A 14,892-nucleotide genomic window follows, 5' to 3' on the forward strand; every position below is an offset into this window, starting at 1 on the left:
AGAAATTGTATTAATTTTAGCAATTCTAACTGCATTTAAAATGAAGTGCCTCAGGAAGGTTAAAACTTTAATGATTTAACTTTGTAATGACTGCATAAAGCATCATTGTTTAAGCCATATTTGCTATCTTATTTGTTCATCCATTGACAGTAAATACGCTATTATTCATTAGTTCGATCACATTAAGTTAATCCTTCATTCATAAAGTGCCCTCCTGGTAAACATGAATAAATGATAAACATTAGGAACTTGAATTACCCACTGCAGAGATCACTTAGCAGAATATCTAGAAGGAATAAAAACCAAGTGGCCTATTCTTCCCCTGCGTGGGTTGGAAACCAAATTAAACCCTTGGATACATTTCCATTTGACATGAGAATTTGCAAAAGCAAAACGCCTGCTGTAAACAAGTGCTAATACACAGGTTACACTGGAGGCAGATGGTGAAACTGATACTTTCTTCAACATTATTAATTTTACAGCGTAAGTTGCACTGCTTAATCTCCTGTCAGACAAATGCTCTGTTTCCATTCCACTTTTATTCTCCTGCAGTTATGTTTTTAAAGCACTTAAGTGACTACACATCATTGCTGACATGACTCTCAGGAACATCTAAGAACCATGACCTGGCCCTCACAGGCTGGGTGGCCAGGAAAGTGACCACAGCCTGCTCCTTGGTGCTTCTCACCTGTGGTCCCATCCTCAGACCCAACTTCTTGCTCTCTGGTCAGTGTAGATGCCCAATGCATTTAGGAATGCTTTCCTTGAGCCAAGTTAAACCTGCAGCCAGGTACCTGGTATTTTCAGTGACCAACACTGTAGACTAGCACCTGGAACTCCGACCTCCAAGGCACAGGCCTCCTCACTGGGTAAATCTGTGTGTCCTTTTAGTTAAAACCCACTCAATCCCCAGAAATTTGTGCTTTTGGTTTGCACAGGGGCAGGACTTGAACAAGAAGAGTCCATCTGCCCCATCCTACCTGGTGGCTAAAGCACTCCTTCAGGTGCAGCTCTGGATTGTGACTACTCCTTGGTCAGACTCCCATTTCCTAGCAAGGATCCCACCTTTAAACACAGTTTGCCAGACACCCACAGGAACTCTTTCACCATTTGAGGCATTTATTTATTTATTTAGAAATAATTATTTGCATTTGTAAGTGCTTATATAAAATGCCTAGTGGGATTTTTGGAAGTGCCTGGAAGCCCAAGTAACGAAGGTAACATTTCCAAAAGCTCCCACTGTGACTTAAGGCACTACACAGCAAACTGCAGAGTGGAAGACAGCTTCACCATCAAGCACTGTAAAAATCCCAACAAAGTTTGATGAAAGTGTTTAAATTTTCAATACTTTTGTTGGGGAAAAAAAAAAAAGTGGTATGTTTTTATAAGACCCCTGAAAATTTTGTAAGGCATTTTGCTTGCAGATAAGATAAAATATCATTATTCTGTATTTTTTGTGATTTCTCTGAAGGATATTGCACTGGCTACATTCAAAAATAGGACCAGAAGAAATATTGGGACTTGCTATTAGGCTACTATTTTCCACCCTCTTTATCTCCTCAATTCCTTTCTAATATAAGAGCTCTCAAGCTCTCCCACTGCTTATGGTTTCAAGATCATCTTCCTAAAAAAAAAATAATTTTATTGTTTGCTCCAGTGCAAGGCTTTCCTGAAAGCATGAAGTATGTAAAATGCAATTGGTATGGTTTTTATCACCGTGCATGCATTATCTACAGAACGGTTTCATTTTGCTTTCATTTGAAAACGTATTTGTTAAATGTAAATGTTTAAGTTATCCTCTCCCAACCTTTCATCCCACATGATAAAAGCTAGAGGTTTGCCATTGAGATACATGGACAATGTCTTCAGAAATCCAAGAAATTTAGGAAAAAAAATTATTATTTTGGTTAAGAGAGAAAAATTTCATTCTCATCTTGAAGTAACATGCACTGAAGTAGGACATACGTTCATCTTCCCAGAGCTCACAGTGCAAAGCTGTTATCTGCAGTAAGAGCTGGGTATCCAGTAACGAGACATAGTCCAGCCGAGGGACACGCATTCGTCAACCAGGGAACGAGATGCTTGCTTGTCAGGTGTCAGGTGTTACAGCCAGACTAAATTAGTATGCTATGTAGCCTAATCTTAAAACAGGTACGTGATAGAGGAAGGTGACAATACCTCTCGATGTTTTAAAGAGGTTTATAAACCAAGCCATTTGGAGCTGGCATGAAAAAGGATGCACTATAAGTACCTGTAAGCACCTACCTTGAGAAGCATTTCCTCATGTTGCGGATTCTCCGAATCATAGGGCTCTCTGCGCAGCTTTTCTACCTCTGCAACCAGATTTCTGTACCCCACAATCTGCAGCAGGCATGCCTGAAGAGATACTCCCAACCTGAGGTGGGCGGAAAGGAGCAACATAATCCAACTCAATGATATGTTAACCATGAAACAGCGCTACCACATACATACCTGTTTAATTCACATGAGTAATGCTGCATCAAGGAACTGATAGTGTAACTCTTTAATTACAATGGGATAATTTCCAAGAGATCAATATGACATTAAACAAGGTCCTGTGAAATGCATAGTCTTATTTAGTGCCTTCCTTAGATAATAAAATTTGGGATTTTTTAAGTCTTTGAACTATGAATTTTCACACATGGAAATCTCATTGTAACGATACACAGCTGCACAGAATGCCTGCTACAAACACATCACTGAATCTTTTCTCTCACTCAAATGGCAGCTTTTCAAACAATGCCCCAAGACCAGAGATGTGAACTTAAAAAGGGGCGAAGGGGGGGAATTCAGCAAAAACCTAAAAATATTCCTTTTGCTTCCATGCCACAAAAGCTTGCATAAAGAAGCCAAAAACCTGAAGTAATATAGTTCAAAAATCTGCCTCTAGGCAGCTTTTTTTTTCCAGTCTCATGTTAAGAATCACCATAATGGCTCTCTTTTCATTGCAACACAGATTTTATATTTCCTGATGCATTGTTAAAAAAAACCAACCACAGACAACAAAATTAAAAAAAAAAACCCCAAAAACCAAACTAAAAAACCCCACCAAACACGTGGCTTCCAAGCCTTTAAATTACAAAGACTGTTTTAATTTTAGGTTTAAGATTTTATAATATTAACTACAAGTTATGCAGTACACAACTGCCATGCTCATAAGAATATTTAATTATATATGGGAATAAACCCTTTAATTTTTAATAATGTCTGAAGTTATCTGAATGCAAAAAAAAAGTATGAATTTGGAGAGCACAGTTAGATCTGTATCCTCATTTCTCTGTGGAACACAGGCTGCACTAATATTAAGCTGCACAGGTTCCTCATCTGTCTTGTTTGAAATATGAAACATTTTGTTTATTCCATAATACTGCTAAATTTTCTGAGCAGAAGGATTTTCATTGCTTATCTTTTGAGATTAATCTACAGAATCAGAGATATCATTAGGCCATTTCTCTTGCTGCAATTTCATGCTATTTGTGGCTATAACCCTTTTGGAATAACCTACACAGTATTTTCCTTTGTTTTTTTTTTCCTTCCCCCTTTTTAAACAAACAAACAAAAAAGCTTGCTATACCCTACAGTTTTAAAAAAAGGCTGCATTTCAAAGAAAGCTGAAAAGCCTGATGAGATTGCATGTGAATTGCTGTAGTGCTCACGTTTTTAACTACTCTATAACCTCAGCATAGTTTAGAGCAGAATACCACAGGCAGTGGCAAAGAAGAGCAATTTGACATTAAATAAATAAATATATTTTAAGGTTCCAAGCTGCACAACATATAAAAAGCAAGCCATGTTCACACTTCAGCTACAGCCAGTTAAAGGCTTTGTGCAACATTATCCATGGAGCAGGGGCAGGGGTGGGAGAATTAGTTTCCCCACTCATTAAGCTTTTGCTCTCCTCCTGGCCCCAGCTGCACCACGCAGAGGACACGACTGAGCTGCTGATGCCCCACGCCTCCTCCCTGCCACCTGTGTGCTGTGGTAGCAGTTCTCAGAGTACAAGAGCAACCTGCCTGTGCTTGCACCCCCACCTCACTCGGCTCTAGGTACTCCAGGAGATGGAGGTGAGTCCAAAACTGGGAGTATTTAATGGACTGCTACTGTAGTCAGTGCAGACTGCGAGTAACACCACCCGGTTGTTCAGCCTACTTGCTCCCACCACTAGACATACACACTGTTATTTATCTCAGAGGCTCTGATACAGGGTCTCCCTGTCTTCAGGCCATGGCAGATGCTACAGCAACAAAACCGAATGCATAGAGATTTGCAGAAACACTTATAGTATGACACACGGCCCTTTGTCCTTACCCCAAGATGTTTAAAGTCTCTACTATACAAGGAAAGGTCAGAGCTTCTAAACAAAACAGTTTGGATGTAGGTTTTTTTATGTTCAAGAGTAGGTAAGCCGTTACGTCTAAAGAAATAGCTGACCTGCTTTTGCTGAAGTTTCTCCAGAAAAAAATAGTATAAAATAAACGGCTCACAAGTAAAACTTCAGTGTAGACACTTTAGTGGAACAGTGAATAATTTAATATAAGGAACTAATTAGTGTCAAGGTATGTTTCTATATATGTGGTACCACCTTGCACATCCCAGGTCCTTATTTCTCTCTGTTTTAAAGAGATATTTCACCAAACTGGGGGAGTGGAGTGTGAAAGGCTCAGTCCTGTAAAATGTTGAGTGCAAGGGTTCTAGTCTAGAAACAATTAATCCTGTGCTAGGCATAGGAACACCAGCTGGATTAAACTAAAAATAGTTGTTTTGGGTTTTTTTTTAAATACTAGGACCAAATCACTCAAAATGTAACTTAAAGTTGGAGGACCTGATTCAAGCAAGCAGAAGTAATTTGCACCTCTGCACTCTCTCTTCTGGAAGACAGCATCTTTTCAGAAGCCAAAGGCAATGCCATGAGGAGAATCAGATGGTGATCTCCAGTGTCATAAAAATACTATTTTAATTAATTCATTGTTTTTTTTCTTGGAATTATTCCACCCAGTTACCCAAGGGTTCACCACTGAGAAGTGAGTACTTGAATTAGCCTGCTTGCTAACGCTGCAGTTACAGATGTCCACAGGCCAGGCTCTGAGCTGTGCACATTTACATCCTGCAGTTTTTCCTCATATGTCACCTTCACTAATTTTGCCATTGCTGATTTTTTTATGAATTCCAGCTATCAGAGCTGTGACACCCTCCTCAGAGAGGCAGCCTCTCAGCATGGCCTCGCATCCACTTGAAGCAGCTGCTCTTTCATCACTCCCACTTTGAAGATCACATGGGTAAGGTCCCATGAAGTGACACCCCTGGAAAAGCTTTAGGCCCACTCCCAGAAAAACTTCACAGGGCTTCTGATCTATGAGAATGGGATATTTTCTTTGTTTTGTTTCTCTTAATTTCTTCCCTTCTTTAATTTATTCACTTCAATCCAGGTGGACAGTGGTCATGTCTACAACAGTTCTCTCTCAAGTTAGAGAGATACCCTGTGTGCTCTATTTCCTTTATGATCAGTGAAGCCTCATTTTAAGACTACCCAGTTACTGTCCTTTTCACTCAGGGGTAGGGCTGCAGGGTCATTCCTGTAATGAGACAAAAAAAAAAAACCAAAATCTTTTCCAGCTGAGCTTTTTGGGTTTCGTTGGTGCAGCAAGACCTTGGGACTACCTTACCTGTTGATTCTGCTGACCACTTAAAGAAAAGCAGCTAACAATTTCTGGATGCCTATTTTGGATTATGTATATCAATTTCAAGTTTGGGAAGAGAAGTGAACCTCAGACTGATCATCTGAATAATACAACCCTCAACATTTCTCCCACTGATTCCTGACCTAGACCATCTTGCACCTTAAGGTAAGGGCTAAGAGGTAAGGCAACCACAAAAGTGTTATCACTCTTGAAATACACGCTTGTAAATTTAATGGTTTGCTGTCAATATCTCCTTGCCACTAACATCTTGTAGCATTGAAACATGATCAGCTATGTTGCAGCATTAAAACTTATGTTTGGATAATTAAAGGCAGTTTTAAAATGTAAACCAGTATACTGTTTATATTGGTTACAACAGGATGATTTCTTCCCTACTCAAAAGGCTGCACACAGCCTTACTAAGAAGCCATCACTGCCAGGACCACCTACCTTGGTGGTATTTTATCCCTGGGGAAGTGGCCCCCATAAATCAATGCATCAACAATACACTAAGACGGCATGATTCAGGAAGCAGATAGATAGATTCAGGACTTGCCTATTACAGTCACCATATAAGATTGTTCATTTTTCCATCAGTGTATTGACAGCAAAGCTTAGTTGGAGTTCTATGCTGAGAAACAGAATTCATCTTCAAATTGTGTGCCACAATAGCTACGGAGAAACAGTTCTCCATGGACCTAGGCACTGAAGAAATCAATAATTTGCATTCGTTTTGTAAGGAAACCATGAACTTACTGTGGATTTATATCTGGATTAATCCTTTTCAGCTCCATGATGTCATCGATAGTTTTTTCAATAGCATCAGGGTGAACACTTACTGAAGTTTGCAGCCGCTAAAAAGAAGTTTTAAACGCGTAATATTAATTCTTCTGGAAGTTATTCAACAGAGGTTAACAATGGTAAATTTGATACCTAAAAGCTTCTAGATTAAGAGCCCAGAATATCCAACTCACTATATATACAGACCTTTCCAGCCTATTCAACTCTACTGACTAGTTTCAGAGTACTAGCCCTATGCAGAACTTGAGTCGCTTTGCCATGCCCTTGTAGTCTGTCTATTGCATTTCTGTGGCAGCTGCCAGTGAAGATGATCTGCACTGATGCCTTTGATTAAGAAGCAGTTTCAGACCATCTGCCTAATTACACTGGAATTGCTAGCCTTCATTTGACACCCCTCCTCCCAACACACTGCAGTAACACAGTAAAACATTCTTCCTTTCTCTTGAACGTCACTGCACTTCGTAGAGATGCCCCTGGAAAGTCACCTGCCATTGCAGACACAAGACTCTCTTCATTAGAAGATGGTTTTAATGGAAAATCTTATCAAACCTTAAAGTTATTTTTTGGGTTGAGCAAACAGCAGACTGAACAAACCAACTGCACAGGACACAAAAAAAAGGTGAGTGATGGGATCTTTCACTCACCTTACTTTTTGAACCTTTCAGTGATGCCTCTGAAAGAGAACAAGATTTGAAAGCATTATGTCAGACAAGCCAAGTTTATATTGAATTAATTTAACAATTTATTTATTTATAAGAATTAAGTCATGCTATTAGCCCATGCAGAAAAGTACAAAGGCATGTGGAACTAAGTATTTTGCAGTTACCTATTTTCATAGTTCTAGCAGCTCCAGGTTTGGTGTTGTAACAGATCCTTTGCAATTCACAGCGACCTGTTAGTTTCCTGACCACAAATTTCAGGCAGCGCCACAAACATTTGCAGTAGAAGTACAGGCATACCTGGAGAAACATCCTGGCAAAAGAAGAAGCCTGAAAATAAATCTTGAGCAGAGTTTGTTTCAACAAGGTCTCCACCCAAACAGAAGGTACTTCCTCACCCCAAAGTCTCGTTGCCTAAAGGCACCTTTGAAGCAAAAGCAGCATTCACACTGGAAACGTTTATCCTGGTAAGTGTTAAATCACGCTTTTTAGTCTCAGCCAATAAAACAAACCACACACAAAGCACCAGAACTGGAAGCACAGAGTAACTCAACTCCAGAGTTCTCAAAAGAGTATTTCTAGAAAGCTCTTTGTCCCCTTAAACTAAAAGTCTGTATAATTCCTACTAATTCTTCAGGGAACCAGGACTACATGAGAAGGGAGCACAGTTCACGCTGTTATCACGGCTGCTGAGGACGCAGGGAGCCGCTACACCCTGGCTCTGCTCTGCCTCTGCATCCAGCTGCTCCAAGCAGAGTGGATGGTTATCCTGACAAACATGAATCCACACTCATGGCAGGTCCCTAAGAATGAAGAGTGACAATTAAGGAAACCAAAGCTTTCCCCCTTCAGGAGAGAAGGTGTTTCAGAACCTGTCCCGAGGACTGCCAGTTCTTCCCAAGATCAGCTTTTGTACAACGCTGACGCTGTGCAATTTCTCAAAGTACAGAACTGTCAGTATGCCAAGAAAGCCTTTATTTAAATACTGCATCCAGTTTTGAGCCCCAGCAATACAAGACAGACTGACAAACTAGATGGATTTCAGTGGAAGCCCCTGAGATGGTAGGGCTGGAGCACAGACCCTGTAAGGAGAGGCTGGGAGAGCTGGGCTTGTTCGACCTGGAGCAGAAACAGCTTCAAGGGGACCTAACAGCAAGACCCCAGTGCCTGTGGAAAGATCATGGAGGACACAGAGCCAGGCTCTTCACAGTGGTGCAGGGCAGGAAGACAAGGGACAACAGTCATTAGTGGAAACATAAGAGGCTCAGCTTAGATAAAAGGAGAAGCTTTTTCTCCATGAGGACAGTCAAGTAGTGGCACAGGTTGCCCAGAGAGGCTGTGCAGTCTCCTTCCTCAGGGTTTGTTGAGCCTTGACTGGAACAAGCTCTGAGCAGCCTGGTCTGACCTTAGAGCAGACCTGCTCTGAGCAGGAGGTTGGACCAGAGACCTGCTGAGGTCCCTCTCGGCCTGAACTATCCTGTGATCCTATGAAAACCTCAAAAAGACTGCACACATGAGAAATGCTCTATTTTAAAGTTTGTTAGCATTGCAGCTGCTAACAAAGCCCACATTACATAATGCACCCCAAAAATAGATTTCATAGGCTACAACTTATTTGGACACAATTAGCTTTCTTGTTTCTACAGCTATAAAGGCACAGATCTTGCCACGTTACGCAACTGTCAACTCCCATGGGATGCACCAGGATCTGAGCTGGGGCAGGACCCACCCAGGGTCCTTGGGTTCAGAAGCACATCTCAGAAAAGGCAAATTGCAAAGACCTGACAATAGGGACACTGCCACCTGGACATGGTCCTGGGCAACTGGCTCTAGGTGGCCCTCCTAGACCAGCGGGGATAGACTAGATGACCTCCAGAAGTTCCTTCCAACCTCAACCTCTCTGTGATTATATTCTATGATATATTATGGGAAAACATCAATACAGCTTTGATATACTTGCTTGCTATTAAATGGTCAAAAATAATTCAGTCCAATATGTTCTACGCCTGTGTGTATGAGCAGTCATCATTAGCCCATTAACCCCTCCACATGCTGTTGATGCTTTCAAAGGACAGTTATTTGTTAGGCAACTCCGTATTATCCTTTTCAATGGAGTGTGTTGGTTATTCTGAAGTACTGAATTGCAGATACTCAAATCAGTTATAGCTTTAATAAAGCTTGAAAAGCTCCATCACTTCCTAAAGTATTCTGGAGGGCATGGTGTAGAGGACATTCAGGGAAGGGAAGATACGTTAACTCACGTTAATGTCCACACAGGAGTTTAATCTGCTTTATGTTCACTTTAGCTTAATCCCTTTTGAAGGGGGATTAAACTAAGGGAACTAAAGACATTTTATGTCTAAATGGAGAGCATCCACACAAGTATTTAACATGCTTTAAAAGCATCCACTTTATCTTCACACTTTTAGTTAATTCACTTAACACTCCCAAATGCCTGCACGAAGGCAACCCCCTTGTCTTCATGCAACAGGAAGCCTCTATTTTAGACACAAAGTGAAACCTAAAGAACAAGGAATCACTCCCACACTGGAATCAAGTTTTAGACAAGCAAAAAAGTTTCAGCTGCTGACACTGAAATATCTGGGTGTCGTTCCCCTCCAAGATGTGCCAGAACACACTACTGTGAGGAGTTTGTACATGCTTCACAGCAGGTGATCACCTTCAGTATTAAGAACAAGTCCAGTTATCAGGAGGCAAGAACATAATCAGCAAAGCAGCCATTCTTTTCAGTTTCTAACAGTCAGAAGTCCAAGTCAGTTAAAGAGTCAATCTCACAAAGTCGACTAATGCCTCCAACTGCAACCTTTAATAGTGTCTTGAAAAAACCCCCAGGTTAACACTGGGCATTTTGGTTTTCCAGCTGACATTTGATATCAGCCTTCACAGATTTGACTAGTCCATCACCCCTGAAAAATCCAAACAAAACCTATAGCAGTTTTTCAGCCTCCTCAGCACAGCCCAGCTCTGTACTTGGGCTGAAGGTCCAGAGAAATTAATACACAAGACTAATGCCAAACTGGAAGGTTGAGTGTAGTAAAACAAAGTTCTGCGTTTTCACCGTGCATTTATTTGTAGTCAAAGTTAAACTTGCTTTCTTTTGGCCTGCTTTGTTTCCAAAGGTTAGGTCTCTACTAGAGCAACTCACTACCCTGAGAGCTTGTTTATATGGAAAGAAGGGAGGACTCATTTCATGTCAACAGCTCATGTGAGAAAACTTCCTCCTAATGAGCAAGATAGCTCCCACAAAAAACACACCTCCTTTAAGAAATTCATGCCTACACTTAATTGCCTCCAGTGCCGAAACATCACAAGCCATTTCATTACTCAAAACCTTGTTTCTTACTGTGTTGTGTGATGTGGATAAATTTCAGGGTGTGGGAGGGAAGTTTTTAGGTGCATTAGAATTTTCTGTTGCTGCCTTTAGGATCAATAAAAGATTTGCAAATCAAAGGAAAAACTCTAAAAGGGATAGAGCTGTGATCTTCCATGGTTGCAACCACCTTCCCCACTGAAGTTTGCTTTGGCTATGTTTCACATAAACATTAACTAATAAAAATGCATCTGGTAAAAAAAAAAAATGTCACTACGGCACACACACGGCACTACGTCTGTGATTCACTAAAATATATTTAGCAGCTCTTACTAATAAAGCAGACAAACACTAGTTTTGACTAGGTAGCTTATAGAAAGTTAGCCTTTGTGGATACCTTCAATTTTCTACTACTCAGCCATCTCAAGCTTACAACAGTTGGAATCTTCCAGTTGTGATATGAACGGCATAAAAAGTAACACAAGTTTGGTTTCAAGGGGTTGTTCTTTATAAAAGGGAAATCTTGCTTGTAGAAGTCCTGTAATAAAAGCACACTAGTGATTAAATAAGACAAGTTTTACTTTAGCCACTACAGACTTCAGTTCATGTAAGCAAAGAGGAGACACTGGCAGCACTAAAACGAGACATACAGAGCATCATGAACCAGAACCCACAGGGAAGTGTAGCATGAGCCACGTGTCTGACTATGGCACTAGCTTCTGGTTTTAGAGCCCAATTCCCAAGCTGGTCTCCACAAAACCTCTTCTGCCTTTTTTTTTTCCTTCTTCTCTCTCTCTTTTTTTTGTCCCCTGCTTGCCTTTGAAGGTTTTCTCAGCACAGAAAATAGCATGCTTCACTAGCAGTTTGTGTAGTCATATACATGATGCTTCAGATCCCGATGTGAGCTTAAGATTACAAATATTACAGATATGAAGGTGTTCCTCAGAGACTTGCACTCTGCTCTTCCCTATCCCAGTACAAGCTCCTTCTCCTCCTCCTGTATTACATGCAGATGTACAGACCTACAGATTTGTGTTTATACAGGCGAAGTGCATTACAAGAGTTCATATGAACATTTATTGAGGTAAAACAAAGAAAATCCTGCATAATAAGATGCTGATGCACACAGCCTCAGTCAACAGGTGGTTCCCTTGCCAAGGATACTGTATGAGTGGAAACTCGTGCAGCCATCCTCCCCTGAGAAATCAGGGTTACACATTCCCAGTCGAGAGCACTGGAACATGCTGCCCAGGGAGGTTGTGGAGTCTCCTTCTCTAGAGACATTCAAAACCTGCCTGGACGCCTTCCTGTGTGATCTCATTTAGGTTCCTGCTCCGGCAGGGGGATTGGACTAGATGATCTTTCGAGGTCCCTTCCAAACCCTAATGTTCTGTGATACTGTGAAGGTACCTGTTAGCTCCTGAGCAATACCAACACAACTCAGCATCGTTCTGCCAACTTGACTCACAGAAAGGGTCACTAAACTCTGAAGTTAATACTACAGGAAAATGTATTTATTACCTGGCTTCCATGGGGAAAAAAAAAAAAAAAAGACAAAACAACAAAACATTCTGAAATGAGTACATATTCCCTTTCATGTCTGGAAAAGACTTATGGAATACTACCCAGTGCTTAAATCTACCACCACGATAGCCTGAAGTGCCACAGAAGTGTAAAGGTTTCTTCTGTATAATTAGCAAACATCAGTTAAGGGCTGGTATAAGCATCTATTTCACCTCTCCATCTTCCTTGCTCTTCTACTTTTAACTCTTTCCTCTCTCCTCTGCTGTATGTCACCACTTCTCAGCTCTAATTTTCTGCTGAGAACAGTTTCAACCAAAAAGAATTAGGCAGTCAGTACCTTGCAAGGACTATTAGGAATGCTACAAAACCAAGCAAGCAACCAATTTGTATCAGCAATAATGGGGCTTAGCAGAGATTCTGGAGAGCTCTCTTCTGTGAGGGAGAGGATGAAGAAAGGGGGTTCTACAATTACTAGGATCCTTGCAAGACACAGAGAAATTTAGAGCCAAAAAGAGCACAAAGTAAATCTACCACTGCTGCCGTCGCAGCACTTCTATTCTCCACAGCATATGCTGCTCTGCCTGGGCTAAGGAAGCACATGGCAGCAAGAAGCAGAGAGAACTGAGCATGTTGTTTCACACCCTGACATTGCAAAGGGAAGGACAGAAGTGGTTCTCAGCAAGGCATCTCAAAGTTTGCCCAACTAGCCCAACTGATGTGGGTCACTCTGTTGGGAATGGCACACGTGATGGTGATTAGAATTTACATTTCAGAGTGGCTGACCTGGCTTTTTATTTAACTGTGGCTGGCTCTAGCCAGCCTTCTCCATGATAAACAGGCAGGAGCAACATTGAAAAAAGGTTTCCAAAGTTTTCTAGTATTTCTGTGAAGCTCCTTCCTGTGTGAGGTATGCTGGCCTAAATAGCAAAATGTAGGTATAAGAAGGGAAGTAGAGATTAATTACTGTGCAACATTTTTGAAACAGAAGAGGCTTATTTCCTCCTCCTGGTAATTTCAGAATTTTAGTATTTTCAGAGCTAGTAACAAACAGAACAAATACTTTTGGTAAAATGAAAACTTCAACTAAATACCCAATGCTAGTGACTGGACTTAAAACTGTGGGGGAAAAAAAAGGCAAGCAAAAGCCAGAACCCAAAACTGGTTAAAAAAAAAAAAAAAAAATTCCTTACTGAAGCTACTTACACATCATTTTCTTTCCTCTGTGTCCTGTTTTAGGTCCTATGGATAGGAAAGACTCTTACACAAATATTTTTCCTGAAGGACACACTCAGCTCAGAGAAGAAAGTGCTACACATCAGTTTCCTCCCTGAGAATTCTGATCCTGGCTTGAGAAAACAAGGACACACGAATGAGTTATAGATGACAAGCTGTCCAAACAGGTGAGTAAGCAAGTGATAATACTCTGTTAGGAGCTAATTAACTTGACCATCTTTGGTTTATTTGTATAAATTAAGAGTTCGTGTTCAAGGTTAACCAAGAAGTAATGTACCATCCACTGCTTCTGCCATAGGCAAACCTGCTATTAGCTCCTTCAAAACACAATAATTTTTTTTCATTCTGTGCCTTTGCAGACTTGACAACTGAAATCCCCCCTATCTCTCCATTTAGACATGAAAGCAAGTCACCGTGGCAACTAAGGAAGACTAAGAGTAGTTTTTAACAGCAATTTTCCACACTTCCCCTGCTCTTGCTTTTTGCTGACTTGATTTTCATTTTATCTGATATGACTTCAGTAAGACAGAACTTATGCTTAAAACCTGCTAGCGCTTACAGACTGTTTTGCAGTAGATCAAGAGAAGGTGTCAAGTTTCTAGGATTTACTGAAAAAAACTTAAGTGTCTGCTACAGTTGGTTCTCCAAGTTGTTATTATTTCAGATGTTTAAATTAGTCAAAGTGGAAGTGTTGCTGACAGACTCCTCAAAAGCCCTTTACAAAAAAGAAAGTACAGAAATATTAAGTATTTAACTGAGGAATAGTTTTATTATTTCATAAATAGTATTTTGGACTTTAGGAATAATTCACATCAGAGAAAGCTGAGAAAGAAAATAAACTTAGAACAGCTACGACATCACCTTGGATTAGAGACATGAGTGTAACAGTCCTGTAGTTTACTGGCCAACAGCACTCCCCTAAATTTAGGGATTTAAGAGTTATTTCAAGTACTGGACTGTCTATTTTGTAAAAGCTGCTGCTTCTACAAGAAAGCAGCAGTTATTGAAAGCAGGTAGATGAAAAGCCAGATGTGGACTTCTGTTACATTAAGAATCTCCCAGTCTAATAAAATTATATTCTTACAAAAGATGTAGATGTCAAAGTAGCCACTGTTTGTGTAAGCACAGCCCCTTTCTTCACTATTCAGATGTGCAATACAGTCCTGGCAAAGCCACGAATAGAGGAAGTAATTCAGACTGAGAAATGAGATTATAGAAGCAACCAGTTCAATTTAGGACTTAATGTGAAGTTTTGCAATTGTTCAAATGCTGTAGGACTTGAGTTTATTAAAAGTAGTCTTACTACAGGGCACCACAACATGTATCTTCTCCTATCTTTTTAATCATAGTCTCATTCAATGGCTGAACTTTATGTTAGAAATGTACCATGAGACACATTTTTTTAAGTTTTCCAGTTAGAGGTGGTGACTGTTAGCAAAGATAGGTAACTTCAGAGTTGAAACATTTTGCAACAGATAAAGACTACTTTTCAGGGTATGTCTTAAAGAGAAAAATCACACACAAACAAACAAAAAACCCCAAAACCAAACCACCCACCCCACATCTCAAGTAAACACACATATCAAAGTCAATAAAACATTATGCCATAAGTTTGCAGAGATATTGCATACTTGTCTATTGTTCT

At 40.4% G+C, this 14,892-nt stretch overlaps 1 protein-coding gene across 1 annotated transcript in view; it reads right to left on the minus strand.

Annotated features, from left to right (window-relative positions):
* Window positions 1-14,892, minus strand: part of ELMOD1 (ELMO domain containing 1) — a 29,828-nt gene that overhangs the window by 11,487 nt on the left and 3,449 nt on the right. Inside the window, exons 2-5 of the mRNA XM_010170342.1 lie at window positions 7,327-7,472; window positions 7,145-7,173; window positions 6,456-6,553; window positions 2,266-2,395 (exon numbers count right to left, since the gene is read on the minus strand). Coding sequence (XP_010168644.1) covers window positions 2,266-2,395; window positions 6,456-6,553; window positions 7,145-7,173; window positions 7,327-7,472 — 403 coding nt within the window. The remainder of the gene's footprint in view (window positions 1-2,265; window positions 2,396-6,455; window positions 6,554-7,144; window positions 7,174-7,326; window positions 7,473-14,892) is intronic.

This window comes from Antrostomus carolinensis, unplaced genomic scaffold (assembly GCF_000700745.2).
Source record: "Antrostomus carolinensis isolate BGI_N321 unplaced genomic scaffold, ASM70074v2 scaffold18586, whole genome shotgun sequence".
NCBI classification, from domain to species: domain Eukaryota; kingdom Metazoa; phylum Chordata; class Aves; order Caprimulgiformes; family Caprimulgidae; genus Antrostomus; species Antrostomus carolinensis.